Source organism: Chelonoidis abingdonii, chromosome 20, assembly GCF_003597395.2.
Source record: "Chelonoidis abingdonii isolate Lonesome George chromosome 20, CheloAbing_2.0, whole genome shotgun sequence".
Classification (NCBI taxonomy): Eukaryota; Metazoa; Chordata; order Testudines; family Testudinidae; genus Chelonoidis; species Chelonoidis abingdonii.
The window spans coordinates 18,827,178-18,849,384 of NC_133788.1; the positions used below are offsets into that span (position 1 = coordinate 18,827,178).

The 22,207-nt window shown below is 42.3% G+C and overlaps 1 protein-coding gene across 2 annotated transcripts in view; it reads left to right on the forward strand.

Moving 5' to 3' along the window:
• TBX4 (T-box transcription factor 4) overlaps positions 1-22,207 on the forward strand; it is a 63,695-nt gene that overhangs the window by 34,161 nt on the left and 7,327 nt on the right. For both annotated transcript variants that reach the window (XM_032779313.2, XM_032779311.2), the window contains exon 6: positions 16,689-16,841. In XM_032779313.2, the coding sequence (XP_032635204.1) occupies positions 16,689-16,841 (153 nt within the window). The remainder of the gene's footprint in view (positions 1-16,688; positions 16,842-22,207) is intronic.

The following is a 22,207-nucleotide window of genomic DNA, read 5'->3' on the forward strand; positions in this document are numbered from 1 at the left end:
CTCTTCCTGATTAACTCCATATGTGAGCGCTCCTATTCCAGAATAAAAGTGCTTTATTCCAAATTAACTTAATCAGGTTAATCGGCTTTGAATTCACACCCTACTTTATTCCAGATTAATTGGTACAGTTATAGACCAACCTTTAGAGCATAAGCTCTGCAGGGCAGAGTACGTGTCTGTACAGTCCCTAGCACAACATAGGCACCAGTTTTGATTGGGGGTCAAGGGATACTACTGCTATGCACATATTACTAACTTAAGAATAATCGCTAGTAATTTCTCGGACTTTGCTCTCAAAGTATTTGCAGACTATCTCGTAATGCTCCCTAAAAACAGGTCCTAAACCTACACTGCTTGTTTGCCTTCTATTCCTGCTCTATAAGGCTACTCTGCCATTTCCTTTTGTCTTTGATTTTCCTAAAACCTCAAAACCACTGCGGGTCTGTTTCTTCAGGCTGCAGTTACTTTCTTTTGTGGTGAACAGAGAGTGACCCAGAAAGGGACCTCAACAGCAGCCTGCTCTGGCCCTGTTAGTTCAAGGGAAACGGCTAGTGCCAACCTGGTGTGTAAACACAGGGTTTGATACCATCCCACCCAATCTCCGCACATGGACAGTGAAGTATTAAGTGAGCAATCCTAAATGCACAGCCCGGTTTGCTGCAGAATCTCTGTTACAAGACCAGTGTGCCCTGCCCTAATCTGCAGCTTTTTTGTGTGTGTATAAGTAATCCCTTTATAACGTGCTTTGACATGCAGAACTCTTATAGCCTCCTTGCAGGCAACGGCTGCTGTGTGATGGGGGCGGGAAGTTACTGCAAAATAGCTCTGCTTTGAACTACTCCATTTCTGCATTTACGTTTTTTTGGCAAACACATCATTTGAAAAAATGTCCTTACAACTCCCTGTCTATTCTCTTCATAGCTAAGTTTTGGGGGTTTGGGTTTTTTTAGGCTTAGCTCACGTACACCATTGTACTGCTCTGACAAGCACATAGCATTGCCAACCCTAAAGGACTGTCCTGGAGTCTCCAGGAATTACAGATTAATCATTCATTAAAGATTATGTCGTGATGAAACCTCCAGGAATACGTCCAACCAAAATTGGCATCCCTACAAGCACAGTCTAGGAGTGCTTACCGCAGACACTTGTGAAGCACAAGACATTGTTAGGCTCCCTCCCTACTCCCATCCCCAGCCTCCATTTATAATTGTTTAGGAGACTTCCATCTTTGGGGGTTCAGTGTGCAGTGCATATCTGATCATTTACTTTGAACGTGGCTCTACCTAGGCAGCTACACATCTGGTATCTTATTTAAAAATAAATAAATGAGTAGGCAAATCATTTACAGTCCCCTCACTGAATTCCTCAATAAGTAAAGCCAGGCCCTGATTCTCTGCCCTCCAGTACCTGATTAAGGCCTAGATCTTGCAAATAATTTATGCTTATGTTTACTTTTATCCAGGAGTAGTCCCACTGAGTTCATAAAGCTAAGAGTGTGCAGGCCTGAGGCCTAATTAGGTAAATTAGTTAAACTGATTAATTGTAATAAAAAGACTTGGAAGCGTTGCAGAATTGAGCTGGCTTTCTGAACTCAGTGAGGTCTGACTGAAGATTACTTGCGTTAGTAAGGGTTTGTGGGATCAGGCCCTTAAAGTATGCCCTGAAAATGGTCAGATTCTGACTACGAGCTCCTAACAGACTGAACAACTGATCCCCTAAAACATTCACTGCTGTCTCTTTGGTGAAGACTCATAATCAAGTCCCTACGTTTTTCACCGGTAAATTATCTGCTGTTGTAAATTCTTTGGATTTATGAACAGCGGCTGGAGTGTAATGGGTGCTGTCCAGGCATAACAAGGGGCAGTTCCTGTCTAAAAAGAATTCATGTTCTAAGGGTTCGTCTGCATGAGAAAGTTGTGCTGATATAACTTAGACTGATGAAAACCCCTGTGTGGGGAGACTTTTATTTAATTTTGAGTGGTTTATTTCAGTTTAGCTTAAACTGACTCCTAATCTAAACCAAAAATAAGCCTGGTTTGAGCTGAAATAGGTATCCACACAGGAGTTTGCACCAGTTCAAATCAATTTAAAATTGCACCTTAGTTAAATCAGTGTGCCTCTCTCATGTGGATGAGCCCTGAGATGTCTGTGGGGAAGGAGAGAGTGAGTTAATTAAATGTTTTAACTATCCCCATTAGCCTCCAACCTGTGTTTTGCCTCTTTGGACACTGAAATATTTATTCAGCAACAAGGGGAGGTCTCAGGTTGAGGTGCTTGTCAAAAGGCGCTGCTGATGCACTTGTTTGGGAGCTTTGCAGATGGGTGAGGAAGGAGTTTGCTGCACTTGGGCATTTGCAAATGTTTATTTTGGATGGCAAACAGTTTGCAAATAAATATGTTGCTCGGCAGCTCTTCATTGGAGGTGACTGAGGACATGCGGATTCAGCCTTGTCGGTTTAGAGCAAACAATTAGGAAGATTCCTACTTTTTTTTTTTTTTTTTTAAATTTAGTCAGGAACCTGTGTAGGTAGGAAGGAAGATCTTGTAGCTGAGGCACAGGGCTAGGAGTCTGGAGACTTGTGTTCTGTTCCAAGCTCTGCCATAGATTTCTTGAGTCAGCTTGGATAAACTGCTTCCTCACTCTGTGCTTCAGTTTATACTTCAGTCAGTTCACAAGTTGTGAAGCGCATCTGTATCGGGGACTTTTGTGCTGGTGTAGCCACACTGATGTAACTGCACCGGTGGAAGCCCCTTGTATTGATACACGCTGCACAAGTACAAAAAGTGACTTGCACCGGATAAACTGCACCAGTGCAAATGACCTTGTACATCAGTGCAACATGTCTACACTAGGAGTCCCCAGTGCAGGGAAGCCCTTAATGCTATACGTTTTTCTGTCAGAGCAATTTTTTATCAGGAAAGGCCTGTGTTTTACATCAAGCATTTCAACTGAAAAATACTTATGCTGAATATGGATTCAGAGGACTTCAGTAGCTTAGACAGAGATTTGGGGTCTATTATAGGGATGAGGGGGTCAGGTTCTGTGGCCTGCAATGTGCAGAAGGTCAGACTAGATGATCATGATGGTCCCTTCTGACCTTAAAGTCTGTGAGTCTATGAGAAGTAAGGTGACCAGATAGCAACTGTGGGGAAAAAACGGGACGGGGTGGGGGATAATAGGCACCTATATAGGAAAAAGTTCCCAAAAATAGGACTGTCCCTTTAAAAAGGGACATATGATCACCCTAATGAGACGTGAGCAACTGCCTGTGATGTTCAGCTATAGAGTTGATCAGATCCTAAAGAAATCATTTTAAGCCACTTATGTTGCTCCTAGAGTGAGACCTTAATTTATGTATTTCAAAACTTTACATGCACAGATAATCAGCCCAACAGAACCTCTGATTTCTGTGTGTCCTGAGGCTGGTTTGTGTTATAACAAGCTCATTATTTGACAGATTTGGGACTTTCCTTCCTAATGCCATGTAAATGATTGGTAGCAACGTACACTTTCTTTGAAAGTGCAAAATATTTTCTAAACTTGAGAGTCAGAACGCTGACACAACAGTAAGGTATCCACTGAAACTACCAATTTATTCAGGCTACAATTCCCATCCAGCTACTGGTTCCAGATGAAAAATTAGAATTACTCCTTCAGAACACTAACCACAAGCCTTAGTGGATCTGTTAATTCATTTAGTTAATGTTATCTGTAATCTCCTGGTAATTCTACAAAAATGTCTTTATTAAAAAGGACTACATAATCATAGTTCTTGCAGAAGGTTAATACAGAGCATTAAGGGAGACCTAACAAATATTTCTATTAGTTTAGTTTAGATCCTTATGAATGGAATTCCACTGTCTTTTAAAGATTTGAAGTGTGTCTCTGAGTTCTCTGTGTCCATGTCTGAGTGAGAGAGTGCCTATAGACTGTTACAAAGGAATTCTCCTACACGTTCTCATTCTCACTGAGTTCACTGGGGTTTGGATCAGGCCCACAATGAATTATCTTTTTCCCTGAGAGACCAGTTCATTTCTAAGCTGAGGATTCTCTCCAACCAAAATCAAAATGTGCAGGTCATTGTCTTTCATTCTATTTGGGTGTTTCCCCACATCTCAGTCCACAATATTTAGATTACAAGCTCTTTGGGCCCAGGACTGTCTGTCTGGTCTGTGTTTATTATGCAGCACCTAACACCGTAGGGGTCCTGGTCCGTGACTGGGGATCCTACCACATACAAATAATACATAATACCAGCTCATGAGCCAAAGCCCAAGAATACAGGCTGTGAAACTGAGTCTGGTCCCTAGTCCAAAGGCCACTGCAAGTCTCTTAATTTACTTTAACAGGCTTTGGATGAGGCCCTAGGGGGGAAACAATCCTTCCCCTCGGCTACTGAACAGCTACCGAGCCACCATTTCCACCCAATCCTTTTATGGCAGGGTGATGGAAATGACTGGAGGAAGGTGGTAATGTCTCTCTCCATAGCCACCCTGCACAGCTATGTCAGCTGAACTAGTCGGCAGTGCTCACCGCGTACGCAACCCAAGCCTAGGCTCCCCAAATCATCCCCATGGCCAGGCAATAGAACTGCTCCAGTTCTACTGCAGGCAGGTCCATTTACACCTGCAGAGGTGTGGCTGGGAGCTGCCCTCTAAAAGTGGCTTCCGTTGAAGCTATTCGTGTACGGAGAGAGGCAATAAGCAGAGTAATAACAAATAACAGAATTGGGAGCCTGGCTCTCCTGAGTTCTAATCCTAGCTCCGGCTTCCTCTAAGCCTTGGGAAAGTCACTCGAGCTTCAGTTTACCATCTGTAAAATGGGTGGATGGTAATGCTGTAGTACTCCTCCAGGGTGTTGGCAGGACTAAGTGTCAACATTTGGATAGTACTTTGCAGAGGAGTGCTAAGCATTTTTCTTAGGGTGAGGGTCAGTTTACATAAAAGACACTGAGAGTATTCATTCAACCACAATGTACCAGTTATTAGTATTATTTTAATCTGGACAATTAGCCTTTTGATACATAGGGGGTGGAGTGGGCAGAATCGCTTCCATGCAGTTAGGATATTCACATTCTTAAAGGGACATCCTACTCTTTTAAGCTGTTTCTTCATGGTGGTTTTTGACATATCAAGGGTTCATTTCCCTTGATCTCAGTAGAATAACCATCTCCAGGAAAAGCCAGTGAGAACTCAGGTGATTATCCTGGTTTATTGTGGAGCGTTTTCTGACCGTGCTTCTCAGCACACAGGAACTAGAGTGATGAGCCCTTTAAGAAGTGGTTGTGATAATAAGACTTCTACTGAAACCAGACAGTTCTGGGGGAACTGCCACATTAAACAGGCTTTGCTACAGAGACGCACTGAGGTTAGCTTGGCAGCAAAGGCACAGCCTATCTCGGGCTTTCTCAGAGTTTTTCGCCAACCTCAAACTGGCTCTGAACAAACAGTACCATGGCAGACTCTCTTTCATAGGCATGTAGTGACATTTGAAAACTGCAAGGGGGCAAATGCATCACAACAGAGTTGTTTGTTGTTTTTTAAATAAAAATCTCCCCTGAAATTAAATATTTGGAGCTGTATCTTAACCTCCTGAAAGCTCAGCATTTCGGAGGTGCATTCGTTCTTCACACTGTTTGGAATTTTGTTTCTTTACTGTATTTTTCTCACGTGTGTCTTCTGACTGCAAGGATCTTTGTACATCCCTCTGTTGTTCATTCCATTGCTGGTGGTTTGTTGCTCTTTAATTCCCTTGTCTTTGTCTTATTTTAAATGCATTTTGTTTTGTGAGAAGAGAACTGCTGCGGTTTGATGTTATGGGACATTCCAGATGGGTTATCAGTTGCAGTGTTGCTTTTGGTTTTCTTGATCTGCATCATCTTGGATCTCTTTAACTTGCTTTGCTGTTTGTTCTGATCAGGTCTGTCATTTCTCCCCACCTGTTTTTATTGGACTCTTTCTGCAAGGCGTTGCTTTTTCTTACCTTTGGGGCTTCACTCTCATTTTTCTATTAAATTGATTTTTGCATTTTCTGTCTCTTTGTTGTCCGGTGCACTCAGCACATTTAACCATGTCAACAGCCTATTCATCTTCTAAAGTCTGAATCTTATAAAGTTAGATGATTAGTTAATTTTTGCAGTTCTGCGTTGACTTGTGGGACAGGAAATGTTTCCTATCGGGGACCTGGTATGTAAATTTAGGTGCACGTTTTACCAACAACATTCACATGCCTCTTTCTGGAGAAACTTTGTACGTGTACTGTTCAGCATTTATTTTGGGCTTAGTGATAAATCTGTGAGAACTTTGGGGCCAATTCACTGCTTGCGTAAAAGGGCACAGCCCCATATATTTGTTGTACCCCCTTACACCAATGCTGAATGTGTCCTGACATCCTGACCAATAGACTTGCCCAAAGTCCTTGTTCTCTGGTAGTTTATACTTCAGTTAGATTCACTTTTCCATAATCTGTTGTTTCTGAAGTGAATAAATTTCTGACTAGCCCTGTGTTTGGCTGCCCAGTTCAGTCTTTTGGGTTGCTTATTGGGTTGGTTCTGCCAGTAGAAACATCTTTGTGAGGGATTTTATTTTGAGTCTCTTTTTTTTTTTGTATTGAAACTGATCTGATCCCAGGGATGCAGAGAGATTGCATTATAAAGGCCAAATTGAACTTTTATATTGTCTGTTTTGTGCCTATGAAAAAGAACTGAGCCTTGTGCTGATATATTGTATGAAACCAATCGGGATGAGTGGATGATAATGTGACATTTATTTACATGGATAAGAAATGACCTGGTGTGATTCCTGGTTGAGTTTAAATTATATGGCTTGGGATGAGAATTTATATTTGATGTATTAGGTGTTTTTTATGGTCACACTGTTGGTTTAAATCAATCTAAGGAAGTTCAGGTTTTTTGCTTAATATAGAATCAGAGTCTGAAGGCTTCATTCACTCTTCAATGGGAAGTTTGCCTAAATAAGCAATCAGTGAAAGATGTCAAGATTTTGCATAGTGCCTTTGCTCCTATTGGTGACATAAGGCCAAATTCAAGTCATGTACTTTAATGGGAATTTTGCCTGCATATGGACTTCAGCATTTGTTCTGTTTGTTACCATTCTGAAAAAAAAAGATTTGCATTGTTGAAGACTCGTCTCCCTCCACAAACGCCACCACCAAGGCCACATCTTGTGGCCTTTACTCAGTTTTTACTCAGGCAAAATTCCCGTGGACTGCAATGGAAGTTAGATGGAATAAGGACTGAATGAGGACCTCTGGCTTTGGCCCTCTAGAAGGAACAATTTGTTTGCTTTCCTGTTGAAGCTTTTCCCAAGGTTCTCCACTTTCTGTTTCTCGCTCTGTAAATTGTCAGGTCACGTATATCATTTGGGACGGACGCCTCCTTTTCTGCTTGCGCCAGTGGTAGTGTGCAAGGAAACAGCACGGAAGGATTCAGGGCTTGGGCCATGTGGAATAGACAGAACGCTCATGATTTAGCCCTGGCATTAGGGCTCTATTCTCTGAGCATATGGCGCCCATAAGACACTTGCTTTTTATGCTGAAGCATATTTTATCCTAGCTCACCTTTCAGGGACATTTAAAAATAACTGTGAGGTCTACAGCAGGCCAGTGAAGCAAAGAGGCCTTTGAAAGATCTGAACAAAAGAAAAAGGATTGTTGGGGGCGCACATGGTTAAGAAGTAAAGCAGGCAACAGGTGATGCTTTTTTTGTAGCACTTAAATATGGACTATAAAAACCTCGAGTGGCAATGTGTGGTTTATGTGCAATGGCAACAATGCCCTGTGCTGTTATCTGAGGCATGAGGGGTCAGATCAGGGTGAATTCACTGAAACTAAAACCTTCACAAACAATCATAGACTCATAGAAATGTAGGGCTGAAAGGGACCCCGAGAGGTCATTCCGTCCAGCCCCTTGTGCTGAAGGCAGGAGTGAGTAAACCTAGCTCATCCCTGATGGGCATTTGTCCCACCTGTTCTTAAAAACCTCCAATGACAGGGATTCCGCAACCTCCCTTGGAAAACTATTGCAGAGCTTAACGACCCTTATAGTTAGAAAGCTTTGCCTGATAACTAACCTAAATCTCCCTTGTTGCAAATTAAGCCCACTACTTCTTGTCCTACCTTCAGTGGGCATGGTGAACAATTGATCACAGTCCTTTTATAACACCTTTAACATATTTGAAGACTGTTATCGGGTCCTCCTTCAGTCATCTTTTCTCAAGATTTTTTGTTGCTCTCCTCTGGACTCTCTCCAGTTTGTCCACATCTTTCCTAAAGTGTGGTGCATGCAACTGGACAAAGTAGTTCAGCTGAGGCCTCATCAGTGCCAAGTAGAGTGGGACAATGACCTTCTGTGTCTTGCATACAACACTCCTGCTAATACACCCCAGAATCATATTAGCCTTTTTTGCAACTGCATGACATTGTTGACTCATATTCAATTTGTTATCTGCTATAATCCCCAGATCTTTTTCAGCAGTACTACTGCCTAGCCAGTAATTCTCCATTTAGTATTTGTGCATTTGATTTTTTCCTTCCTAAATGAAGTACTTTGCATTTATTTTTATTGAATTTCATCTTGTTGATTTCAGACCAATTCTCCAATTTCTCAAGGTCTTTTTGAATTCTAATCCTGTCCTCTAAAGTGTCTGCAACGCCTTTCAGCTTGGTGTAATCTGCAAATTTTATAAGTGTATTCTCCTCTCCAGTATCTAAACCATTAATGAAAATATTGAATAGTACCAGACTCAGGACTGTCCCCTACATGATCCCATTAGATACACCCTCCTAGTTGGACAGCAACCTATCGATAACTACTATTTGAGTATGTTCTTTCAACCAGTTGTGCACCCACCTATAAAGGTCTATCAGGTCTACTGCTTCCACTCTATGCATTAGACCCGAAACTTTATCAAAGAAGAAAATTAGGTTGGTACAGCATGAGATCATCTTGACAAATATATGCTGGCTATTCCTTATAGCCCCATAATCCTCTAGTGATTGTTTAATAATTTGTTCCAGTATCTTTCCTGGTATCAAAATTAGGCTGAGTGGTGCATAGTTCCTAGGGTCCTCTTTGTTGCCCTTTTTAAAGATGGATATTATGTTTGCTCTTCTGCAGTCTTCTGGGACCCATCCTTCATGAGTTCTCAAAGATAATTGCTAACACTTCCAAGATTGTTTCAGATGGTTCCTCAGGTACCCCAGGATGAATTTCATCAGGCCCTGCTGACTTAACTACATCGAATGTCTCTAAATATTCTTTAACTTGTTCTTCCCCTATTTTAGCGTGCATTCCTTCCCCATTGTGGTTAATATTAATTGTGCTGAGTATCTGTCTCTATTATCTTTTTTTGATGAAGACTGAAGCAAAATAAGCATTAAATGCCTCAGCCTTGTTGATGTCATCAGTTATTAGCTCTCCTTCCTAGCTAAGCAGAGGACTTTACACTTTCCTTTATCATCTTTCTTGCTCCTAATATGTTTAAAGAACCTCTTCTTTATTGCCATTTATGTCCCTTGTTAGGTGTACCTCAGTTTGTGCCTTAGCCTTTCTGATTTTGTCCCTATGTGCTTGTGCTATTGTTTTTAATGTAGCAATTTGTCCATGGTTTCCCTTTTGAAGAATTCGTTTTTGATTTTCATGTAATTAAAAAGCTCCTTTAGTTAGTAGAATTGAGAGCTGGTTTCGTTTGTTTTAGGGATGTTTTTATTTATTCATTTAAAATCTGAACAGAGAGTTTTCTCTAAACACTTTGATTAGGCATATTTCAGGTCTGCAGGCTCAAGATCAGCAGAGACTGCACCTATCCCAAGGTGATCTAGTTGGTTATGTGGCGAGCTGAAATAGATTGCTTTTACTATAACTGCATCTGGCTCACACTCTGAGTGGTGTACCTGGGCATCTTGGGGGAACCAAGATTCACAATGGGCTGGATGCTAGGAGGTGTGAGAACTGCTGAGCACCCTCATGAACCCATTAATAGCTAGGCAAATCAGCATTTCTCAAGATGTTCTTGACACCCTGCTGAATCGGGTGTTGTAAAAGCTGCACTAGTAGCTGATAGGTAAAATTAGGACTTGAGAAGGCAACCCCAGAAGAAGTCAAGCACAGCCTGATATTTTGGTGATTGGTTTTCTTTGATCATTTTTTCAATAAACGCTGGTACGTTCACTTAAATGAGCAGCTCCCAAAAGTGACTATTTCCCTTTCCTGTACCATAAATATTCATAAATGACTTGCATGGAGTGCTTAAAAAAAGTATGAAAGCCATTCTCAAGTGTGTCACGCTCTGTGCATCCAAAGTAATTAAGCAGAGGATGACAAACACCCTGTTTGTCTAGCAAATATGCAGGCTAAAGATGGACCAAGTTGAAGTTCATCACCTGGAGAGCTGCCCATAGACCCTCCCCTGTTACTTCCAAACCTGGGGGCACCAACTTTTTATCACTCATGGGAGGCACTCTGGTTAGGAAGAGAGAGAGAGGCATAAATACTGACTTTCTCTTGGGATATGCTAAGTTTGGTGCAGAGCTGTGTCCTGTTTTTTGTGGTCTGTGCTGGACCCTCTCTGATTTGTTTAGACTCCGTTCTTCTTTATGCACAAATGAAAAGGGTCATTTTTATTACATACCTGTTTGAGGCCCAACTTAAGCGGACAGAACCATTGAAGAACATGTCCCTCCTTTGCTCTAATGCTCAAAGAGAATAGAAGGAAGAAAGAAACAGAAAATACATTAAAATGAAAGAGTTGACATTAATTGCGTGATCCTCAGGGACCAACCATAAAATTGTGCAGCTTTTACACAGTTATTTACTATTCAGTATAAAAAGTGCAACTGCCATGACAACCCCTGCATCACACAATACATGATACCTTGGAGAAACAGCAAGCTCTGTTAAATCAACTCCCAAAATGTCATGTGAAAGCGAATACATTACAATGAGTTGAGGGAAAGTTTGCATTACAGCGAGTAGGCCCCATGTACACTTAAACTCTCAAGCTAAGGGCCCAACCCTACAAAGTGCCAAACACCTTCAAGCCTTGGTGCTGATGCTACTCAGCACCTTGCAGGGTTAGGCTCAAAAGCAATGTTTTCCTAAAGAAAATAAAATGAATGGAGCAAATGATGCCATTTATCTTTTGCCATTTGTTGCTTTTGAGAATGCAAGAAAAAGATTTAATTGAGCCACATTAAAGTTTAAATTCCAGCTGCCAACCACGCGATCAGTGAATGGGAGGGGGGGGAAAAGACATTTGCCTAAGCTCCTATTGTTTTTAGGAGTCAAATAAGGCTTTTGTCATGAAGGGCTCACAGAATGCTAGGCTGGGAGACTATAAAATTGATGATATGACTCTTGATACGTGTGTGTAAAATGTCTACTTTAGCGCACAGCTTAAGCACTGGCACAAAGGGAGTATGACTCAACAGTATTACGTGTGTGTGTGTGTGTGTGTGTGTGTGTGTGTGTGTGTAAAAATGATGATCTTTGAAGAAAATAGCTGTAAAATATTGCCCAAATGATAGAAAAGTTATTGGAATTGTGACCAACTTTGAGCATGATTCCACAATTCAGGAAAGTTTTTCTGTTGCCTATGGTAAAATTTCTCATATTGAAGAACACAAGTCACTGGACACCATGTTAACCCCTCCTGGCAATGGACTTATACCAGGAGGTAATTGTCCCTATAGGCTTTATTAAAAGATATGAATGTGCTATATGTACCTGTAAAACTCTCTGAATAAGAGAGCCTGACCCTGGTCTCACTAAAGGCCCAGCATGTGCATGCTGAGTCAGCCATTTTGTTTTCTGAAAGAATGATGTATCTGAGACTGTGCATCAATCTGCCTTTTCCTGGTTTTCCAAGCAACCATGGGTGTTGCAGTGATGGGGACCATACAAGTCCCTATACAAATAGACAGTATATTATATTAATGACTAAAATGACCTGTAAGAATTCTGTGGCACCTTTTAGACTAACAGACATATTGGAGCATGAGCTTTCGTGGGTGAATACCCACTTCGTCAGATGCCTGTAGTGGAAACTTTCAGAGGCAGGTATAAATATGCAAGCAAGAATCAGGCTAGAGATAACGAGGTTAGTTCAATCAGGGAGGATGAGGCCCTCTTCTAGAAGTTGAGGTGTGAACACCAAGGGAGGAGAAACTGCTTTTGTAGTTGGCAAGCCATTCACAGTCTTTGTTTAATCCTGAGCTGAGGGTGTCAAATTTGCAGATGAACTGAAGCTCAGCAGTAACACGGCTACCCCTCTGATACTGTAAGAATTGACAGCTCAATGTTTAGAATTTAAATGCCTAGTTCGGCAACTGTAAGTAGGATTTTCAAGATCACCTGTGACTCTCTCTTAATAGGTATAAAAAAGCACCTATTCACTTACTTAGATCTCTGAAAATCCCACCCAAAATCTTCTAGATTTAGGCACCTTAATAAAAATGACTTGATTTTTCACAGCACAGCTGCAGAGCAAATAAGACACCCGTTAACCTCACTGAGAACTGTGAATACATAATCAGGCTAATATCAGATATCCAAATATGGATTTAGTTATCTCACTTTAGTTAACCTGAGTTTGATTTTTTTTTAAAATAAAATAGTACAATAAATACAACATAGATGTGAACCTTATAAGTGAGACTATAGACCATGGAAGCTGGATTGTGCTTCCTTGTGAACAATTGGATAACAAGATCAACAATACGTTTAATTCAAAGTGATAGCAACCAATCTAATAGAGATAAGAGTAAGATCCAGTATTTGTATAGCAAGACATTTACAGTTAGTAGCATAGCATGTTGGAATGCTAGTTAAGAAGTGGTGTTTTTCAACTTGCTGTACTAATGTTTTATTCATATAGATTTATAAATATTTCTCTGTCGCCAGCGTATTTTTAACAATTCCAGGCAATAATGTAAACACACTTTTTTGGGGGGGGAGGGAACTCACTAATATTTCAGTTAATGCAAAGATGATTTTCAAAAATATACATTATTATGTTTTACATTTTACAAAGATTAATTTCACAACCTACTTACAAAACAGTAAGGGAAGGAAAATCTGAAAAGATCATGTCAGTATTATCATTCCCTACTGGGAAAACTAAGGCACAGAGCTCTTAAGTGAACTGCCCAAGGATTCCGCCTGTAAAAGTCCTGCCTCTGTCAATGCTTCCAGTATGCATCCTGCATAATATATCATATGCTCTATCTTATCAATTCAATTATTTCTTCTTAATGCTAGGACTCTTTAGGTTAGTATTTCCACTGATATTGGTCATAGGAATGGCATTTTCTTACATTTGTTTTGAGCATTTTTAGACAATGACACAAGATTGTATTTTCAACAGCAGCCACTAATATCAAGGTCTGAGTTTTAGGTACCTAAGGGACTGTCCATACAAATAGTTAGTTCATGACAAGCTAGGGTATAAATCTATCTCGCACTACTGCTGTGCACCAGCGGTCTGTGTGGACTCTGCTACGATGCACTAAAAGTGCCATAGTGCACTTTGGTCTACCCCGCTTTGAAATGGGAACTGATCAAAGCACGTTATGGTATCTTTAATGCATCGTAGCAGAGTCCACAGAGACAGCAGGCGCACAGCAGGCTAGTAGATTTACACCTAGCTTGCCACGTGCTAACTGCTTACAGAGGCAGACCCTAAGTTTTCATGTGCACAGTTTTTCATGCTTAAGTTTTTTTGGGGGGTGGTGCACATAAAACCTAAAACAAATGTAAGTAAGGAATATGTGTGTGTGCAAATACAACCTGTCTGCACAACTCCATGCTTTTGTACATGCAAAACTTTTTGATGAGGAAAAAAATGATGGATCCAGAAACTCTCACACGCAAAGCTTCAGAGACGGGGCTGAGGCTCTGGAAATGTTGACAGTGTCAAGATAATGATGATTTTCTTTTTTTCTTTTTTCTTTTTTTTTTTCTTGTTGGTCTCTAATTGGAACTGCTGACTATTCTACCTCACTGTGTCTTATCCTGTTTGTGGTTGTCTTCCCGTAACCAGGAAGCATCATTTGGTAATTTTGTGGGTCAGAACAAAATCTCAGGCTTTAAAACACTTGACTGACAGGGATAGCATGAGTGTTGAGGTGCTGAGCATTCAGCACCTTGTAAATTCTTGATAGATTCTAGCGTCATGTAGATACTGGGGACTGGTGAAGATGTAACAGACTGGTTTAAAATATGTATGTTTTCAAGGGGGAGGTGAACTGAATTCATATTCTGGTTAGACAATCATTCACTTAAACTCCTGCTTCTCTACCAGAACCTTATAATTCAATGTGTAATCACATAGGATACATTGCTGTATAATAACATGGGAGATGGTATTTAATAAACGTGCTTACAGCTAGAGTAATGAGTGAATGTATTTTTCAGTGGGACCATAATCATGAAAAAAGAGAATGAAAATGCATTTATTTTTAGCAAACACAAATGGCAGTTTCTGCAGGTGTAATTTGTCTTTTGGCTATGGAAAAACCGCTTTAAAAAATTATCAAGAAATTGGCACGTTTTCCTCTTGTGCTGTTGGATTTTGTGCTTTTCTGCTCTCTGCTGAAAGCTGTTCCTCATTCATGTCCATGGACACTGACTAAATCAAGTTAACCTCCACCTTCTGCATTTCTCCTGTATATTCATCACACTCCATGTAAAGGGATCAGCGTTCTGCTTTGATCTGACAAATCTAAAGCTGTTTCCTTTCATGGTCTGCGCCCTGTAAGGTCTCTGCATTTTCCTGAGAAGTGGTGAAGTTTCAGTTTGGTGCAGTAAGGGACAAAAATGCAAAACCTCATAAGTGAGGTGGGGCAGCTTAAGCAATAATGGAGTTTGAGTTCGACCCCTAGACAGGTTTACGGTAACAACAGTATCCTTCAGAGTCTCTGTAAAATATCCATCTCTGGTCAAACTCTTAGTGCTCCAGCAGGGTCTACAACCACGTAATACAGTCTTGAGATGTCGCCTTGGCTCTGTTCTAGTTAGGTTCAAGCAGGGCATTGAAACACGCATTTTAGGGGAGGTAGCACGGCCTAGAGGATACGGCACTGGAGTTGGAGTCAGGAGCTTTAGGGTCGGCTTTTCAAAGGAGCCCCAAATGTAATGTGAGTTGGGTTCCTAGTTTTTCCCCTTTTGAAAAAATCCTAGTTTCAAGTTCTATTCCTGTTTCTGCCACTGACCTACTGTATGATCTGGGCAAGTCACTTTGCCCCTCTGTGCCGTTAGAAACAGGAATTGTTTCAGAGACGTTCTATGGCCTCTGTTAGCCCGGAGGTTGGACTAGATGATCATAATGGTCCCTTCGGGCCTTGGGCTCTCTGGAGCTGTAAAATGAGGATAATGAAACTTGAACTGAACTGACCCTTTGAATCAGAACACTCTTGATTTGGGGAAAGTTCAGATCTAAACTGGAATTTGCAGTTTGGGCTCATCTCTGATGACTAATAACTAAAAACCTTCTCTTCATGAAAGCCTCCGCTCTCTATCCATGCTTCTCTATGGATTTGTGCTTCCAGTGGTTGATTCCTGAAGGGACAGCAAAGACTAAAAACCAAACAATAAGCTGACCCTCTCACATCTGAGCCCTGCAACATAGCAGCAAAACGGTTAAGAGAAATGATGCAAAGCTGATAAAATGCCAAAAATTCCTCATTCTTGTGCGAGGGAGAGAGGGAAGGTTGTCTGGAAAATGTCAACAATAAAAATTACATTTAAATAGTATACGATGTAGCCAGCTACTGTGGGCAGTTATGTGCAGCCAGATGAGGAGACTTGAAAGCCCCATACGGTACCTGCCGCTTTGTCTGAAATGCAGAATTTGCTTCTGGGTTTTTTTGGTTTGTTTTGGTTTGTTTGCTGTACTGAAGGGCACAAAGTCTGAAAGTTTTGCTGACCAAACCAGCAGATCCCAAAGGGAGTGGAACCAGCATCTTTTGCTTCTCCATGTAAAACAGGCCAGCTCCTTGCCATTCACAGACAGCTTTGGGCATAAGTGTTTGTGGCAAGGAATAAGGATTTTGAAAAGATGGGGTGGGGGCGGGGTTGGGGACTCACTCTCCCATTAGAGATGAATGGGCCCCCTGGGACAATGATAGAGAATGTAAGGGGGAAAGAAAAGTTAGGGGGAATAGGCAAGGGGGGGCGGGAATAAAGGAGAAAACAGAGGAGGAATGTTTTGGCACTAAAGGCAGCAACCAATATAGACACTTATTTGTAACAGGAGTAAATATAGTGCTTGTGAAGGGCTGATGTGGGACTGAGGACAGCTGCTGAGCTAGCTTCCCCAGGCAAGTTTGTCAAGACAGCTCAAACCTTGACACACCAGGGATTCCCCATACAGCTCTGTTAATGCACCTTGGTCCTGGTCTGTAGCCTCGATGTTTCCTTGGTCCTTAGCTCCATAGGTAGTTCCACTGATACACCACAGTCCTGGATGTTATTAAGTACAGTCATATATTTCTAAAGCCTGTTTCTGGACTGCACACCAATCTGTTATATTTATTTCTCTCGGAAATCAAAGCATATGGCTGGAGTTGTTGAGTAATATTTTACTGCGTTCACTTTTATTCCATTATTGATGCCAATCAAACGATTCTGACCACTTTTAACAAACTTGCAATGTTTTTATTTGTTTTTCAGATTATTCTTAATTCGATGCATAAATACCAGCCAAGATTGCACATTGTGAAAGCAGATGAAAACAACGCCTTTGGGTCCAAGAACACAGCGTTCTGCACACATGTGTTTCCAGAGACATCCTTTATATCGGTGACCTCCTATCAGAATCACAAGGTATGGTGCTTTGCAGCAAAAGGTGCTTTAGCTTTGTTAGGTGAGTGTAATTTTTGCAGCTCTGCACTGAAGACTGAAATGAACTGATGGGAACAGGCACAGTATTACCATTATGGGCACTGTGCTTTGAGGAACAGTGTTTAATGATGCAATTGTGCAGCAGGAAATGTCCAAGCATAGCGATTGGTTAGCAAGACTGGAGAGGCAAAGGAGGCAGCTAAGGAGATGCATGAAAAATGTACTGTGTAAAAATATCTTGGCAATCTCCACTAGTATATAACTTAATGAATCTGAGAGCTCATAAACTCTCAAATGTCACTCACAACAGCAAGCAAATCTAATAATGACTAGTAAAGCTGGCTCATAAATCTACAGTGAAAAGTAATTACGGTATATATATTTAGTGAGACATACAAGGAATGTGACCATAAAAGTGCAGCTCAGAGCCTGACTTGTGGTTAGGACACGAGGGAAGGTTGGGTTTGTGTGTGCACGTTTTTTTGGGGGGAATACAAAATTCTAAGGGCTCAGTTCAGCTGCACATAATGGATTATCATATATTGAGAGGGTTGGGCTTGGCGCTTGGGTGGGGCTGCAGCGGGGAGGGGGCATGACAAAATTTGGTGTGGTCCCATCTGAAACAGGGAGAAGTGGAAGGTGCCAAACAACATATGAAGAGAAGAGGAGTGAGCTGATTGGAGAAAAGGGAGAGGAATGTGACCGACTATTTAATACACATTCTTTTCTTCTGTCTCCTCTTCTTCCCTCCCCTCCCGTCCCCATTTAGCCCTTAGAGGAGATGTCAGGGTAGGCTGAAGCTGTCCAGAGATGGCTCTTATTGGAGCAGGAGGGATCATATTCTTACACAAATGACCCTGTCATTCCCAGCATGTTACTTCAAACAGGTTTTCCTGCAGTGCCAGGAATGCGCAGCTAGTGGGGCTTGTTGCTTTTGTAACTTGGGCAGAGGCGGTACTTATGGGGGAAGAACACTGGGGAAGATGTGATGTGTGATTGGTTATCTGAGGCCATTGCTTCTCCCAGCAAGGCCAACAAAACAAAGGAGGAGGAGGCAACAGATTTTGAAGTTTAGGGAGCATTGTAATCCCCAGGCCGGATAGACAACAATGCAGCCGGTCAGCTGCCACCTTCCCATGGCTCTCAGCAGTACCCCAGTGCATGCAGGAGCAAGAGCAGGGGATGGGGGCTTCGGGCTCTTAGGTTCTATTCATAGCTCTGCTGGTGATTTGCTGCTTCTATACTATAATTTCCCTATCTGTAAAATAGAGACGAGGACACTTGTCTACCTATAGGGATGTATTAGGCTTAACTGAGTTTTGTTAAAGGCCTGCCTGTTTCAGTGAATGTAATACCTGCACTGTATGTCAAGATATAGACTCCTCATACAAAAGTAGATTGCCCCAAACACATGTGAAATTCCTGCCCACCTTTGGTCTGTTTAAATCTTTTCCTCAGATGAGTAGGAGGCAGTTTTATTTTGCCATTTGAAGGCCAGAATGCTCTGCAGTTACTGAGGCAGGGCAAAGAATGACAATGGAAACAGGACTGTGTGTGTCAAAGTAAACAAGCAACAGAGAGCTTTAGCTGAATGCTAATATGGTTCCTAATTACAAACTTGTGACTGTAAATGTAAAAAGACCTATAGCCCGAACGTGGTTAACCAGAAAGGCACTGAAGAGCTTGTTTAATAGCTACTCATAATATTTTACATCAATAGTGCCTTTGTGCTTCATAAACTTTATCCTTACAATATAACTGACATGCAGCCACTTCTTGTGGGGAGGCTGGTAGCTAACAGATGTACAGCACACAACATAGTCATGTGGATGGGGACAAACCACTACTGGTGTGGGGACAAACCACTACTGTTAGACTAACAGATGTATTGAAGCATAAGCTTTCATGGGTGAATACCGCTCTGATACTTCGCTCCTGTTAGGGATCTTTAGGCCAGATGTTCAAAAGAACTCAGCTCAGAGCAGTTATATGGAGAACTGTCACAGCTGCGGAGAGCTGAGCCCTAAATGGGAGCTGAGCTCTTTTGAAAATTTTACCTTCACCGCCCATGCCTGTGACGAGCTTTGTTAACGTCACCTCTGAACTGTCATGGCAGAGTAAAACAAATGGAACTCCATGTGCCTACCTCAAAGGATAAAGGGCTACCTGGCGCTGCCTGGATTTTAACCTGATGACCCCCAGAGCCTAGGTAGTGCAGACCTGCTGCACAGCATGATCTAGAGGACTAGGAGCCAGTGACTCCTGTGATCTAATCTCCACGCTGCCATGGACTCAGTGTGTGGCCTTGAACAAATCACCACCTCACAGTGCTGAATACATAATAAGTTCTTCATTAGAAAACCATCCTTTCTGGCATAGATAATGAAACCCCCAGAACCACAGGAATTGCACATCCTCTTCAAAAGGTCTGTTTTCCAGATTTCAGCCAATTGCCAGACTCCTTGGCTTAAGAAATAGTCAGCTAGCCAGAGGTGCACTTATTAATAACGGCAGCGTCTCTGAAGGAGAATCGAGAGCTTGATTTCACAGCTGAAATGAGCGTAATGCTACAGGTAAAATCCTCAGCTCCACCTGCATGCACACAAGTCTAGGCTATAGAGCTTTCCTGGTATATTTACCCCAAACTTCCCTCTTGGGGCAGATGCAGGCAGGGTGAAATCCTGGTTCTGTTGAAGTCAGTGGCAATACTCCCATCCACTTCAGAAGGGCCAGGATTTCACCCTAGGTGCCAAAGATTTCGCACTGAAGTGGGGGGAAATTTCAACCCAAAAGCATTAATAGTTGAGCTCCCATATATCTCTACCTAACAGTCATCTCAAATTACTTTGAAGAAAAAGAATAGCAGGAACACAATGGAAATTATTATTTCTGCTGCCAAAAGAGGCTTGTTTAAAAAATGTGTTGTGACTGCAGCAGAACCAAGTCAGGCTGCATGTTACAGCATCAAAGAAATTAAATTAAGGCTTACGTGGCTTCATGTTGGTCTGTGGGTGGGGAGGCAGGCAAGGCCTTAAGCTTCTTGTGGTTCCTCAGATGATTGTTAGGCTACCACAGAATCCACTAGTGAATCAAAGCGGGAGAAAAAGAGAGCACTGACTCCATCCAAAAGGAGCCAATACCATCAATGCTAGGCTCGGTTTACAGGCTGCACAGAGCAGATCCTGACAGCTGTTGAAAGTGGCATCTGATGCTGGATACATTCACATAGTGACGCATGCCTTCTTTGATTACAAATACCAGCTGATCCATTATGACTGGGTGGGAGGAGCTCTTTTATAATCTTCATTCTCTTGGGTAAGGGATATTTTTAAAATGTTCTTGAAAGTACAGATGCTAATTAGAGCAACATTTTTTGAAATAAGAGCCAAATGCTGGATGGTACAGGTACTTGGCAGAAAACCCTTAGCCAGCAGGGGTGGGTGGGAGGGAGCTGGCGATCTGGATTCTGCCCCATGTCAGAGAGAGTACATCATAGGAGTGGCTGGAGGTCAGGGCCATGTATGTGTACACGCCCTTCAAACTATCACTAGCCTTTGCACATGATCACTCCCTCCACATGGAAATTATTCATATTTTCATTTGCAATCAAATGCATGAGGAGAAGAGGTTGAGTGTTGCTCTTGTGTTACCATAACAGCACATTAACGCAGGGTTGGCTGTCTGTCTATGGTATTTCTTAGACTTGGTAGGAAACGGGGGGGAGGGTAATGTGTGTGCTGGGGGGGGTGCACGCACACATTCTTTGGGAAGAGATGCCTTATGCCCACTTACAGAACTCCTGGGTCAGTGTTCAGTGGGCGGGAAGCAGAGGAAGAGCACAGAATTGTTACTATGTGTTTGGAGGGGCTAAGGGGAAGGGGCTGGAAGAGATGTGGCTAGGCATGCTGCCTCAGAGAAAACAACTTAGTTATTTTCTAAAGGGTGGTGCCTTTCACCTGAGCGCATCACAAAGATTCCACCACAGCGGCCCATTGTGGCTGTAACATTAGAGGTGTACGTTGGGTTTGACAAACACGGTAGTAAGCAGGGTCTCTTCCCCAAGGAGCTGACAGTGTTAACCAGTAGAAGGCAAAAACTGAAGGATCAGGCACAAAAAGGGTGTGGCTGAAGAAATTACTTTTAAAGGAGGGACGTGGAAGACCACATTGGAAGGCCACCGCTATGAGCTTCAGGGTGAACAGCAGGAAGAAACAAAGGGTGCACAAAAGGAAGGGAATTGAGAGAAGATTAGAGCAGGGGTGGGGAGAGTAAATGAATGCAGAGATTTAGGCAGGTGAGGGGACTTTGGGGAAACTTGATGAGGCGACTGAACTTTATTAGCAGAGGGGAAAGTCAGGAGACAGTGAGAGAATCCAAGGACACAGATGATGGGAAGCAGAAAAATTAAAGGAGCGTGGGAAAAACCCTGATAAGACTCAAGTGTTCTGTGTAAGGGTGGGGAAGAGGAGGAAATATAGAAAGACCAACTAGCAAGTGTGGAGTGCCAGCCCTAATGCGAGTGAGGACATCACTGATGAAAGCTTTATAGCCTTGTAATTCACAGTTGTTTAGCATTCAGTCAATATTTCTTAGATATTTTTATTTCCTTGGTATCTTGTTACATGTAAACCACACGAGAGGCGCTCCCGACGCCTGGGACGGCGCAATGAAGCCGCAGATGACAGCGTGAGCTCTACCTTACGCCTACTGAAATCACTGGGAGTGGTGCCATTGACTAAGCAGCAGCAGGCCCAGGCCCTTTCCCATTGTTTTATATGGATGGGTTTCAATTTTTAACACACACATTTCTTTGACATGTTTGTTGGCCCCACATCTTCAGAGCCCCTTAACGTTGGTATTAACCAAAGTGGTTTGAATGTCCATGCTCCAGGGCTGCTTCAAATCAGTAGGAAAGTTAGTAGAAGCTCTTTCCCATGCAAGGCATCCTTCTCTGGATGACCTGCTGGATGTGTGCGTGTGCACACAAAGCTGCTAGCCATGTGTTGTATTGTTCTGTGAGGAAACACTTACTTAAAGTACTGGCATGAAAGTTACTGCCAGATGACTCTGGGGCACACCCCTCTCTGCTCAGCCTATGGGTAAAAGTTTCACACACACCCGCCACCCCGCATCCCATCCCACCCCCAGTGGCAGGTCAAGTGAGTGGGGCTTGCAGTGTCTCAAAGTCCAAACATCTACACTACTATTTTTAGCTTGCAGCATGAGCCCAAGTCAGTTGACATGGGTTCTGAGGGGTGGGTGGGGATAGGTGTGCGCATCCTAAGTTACAATGGTGTAAACCCAGGGACGCAGGGCCTGTGCAACCATTTAGCAACCTAGGTGGTGGC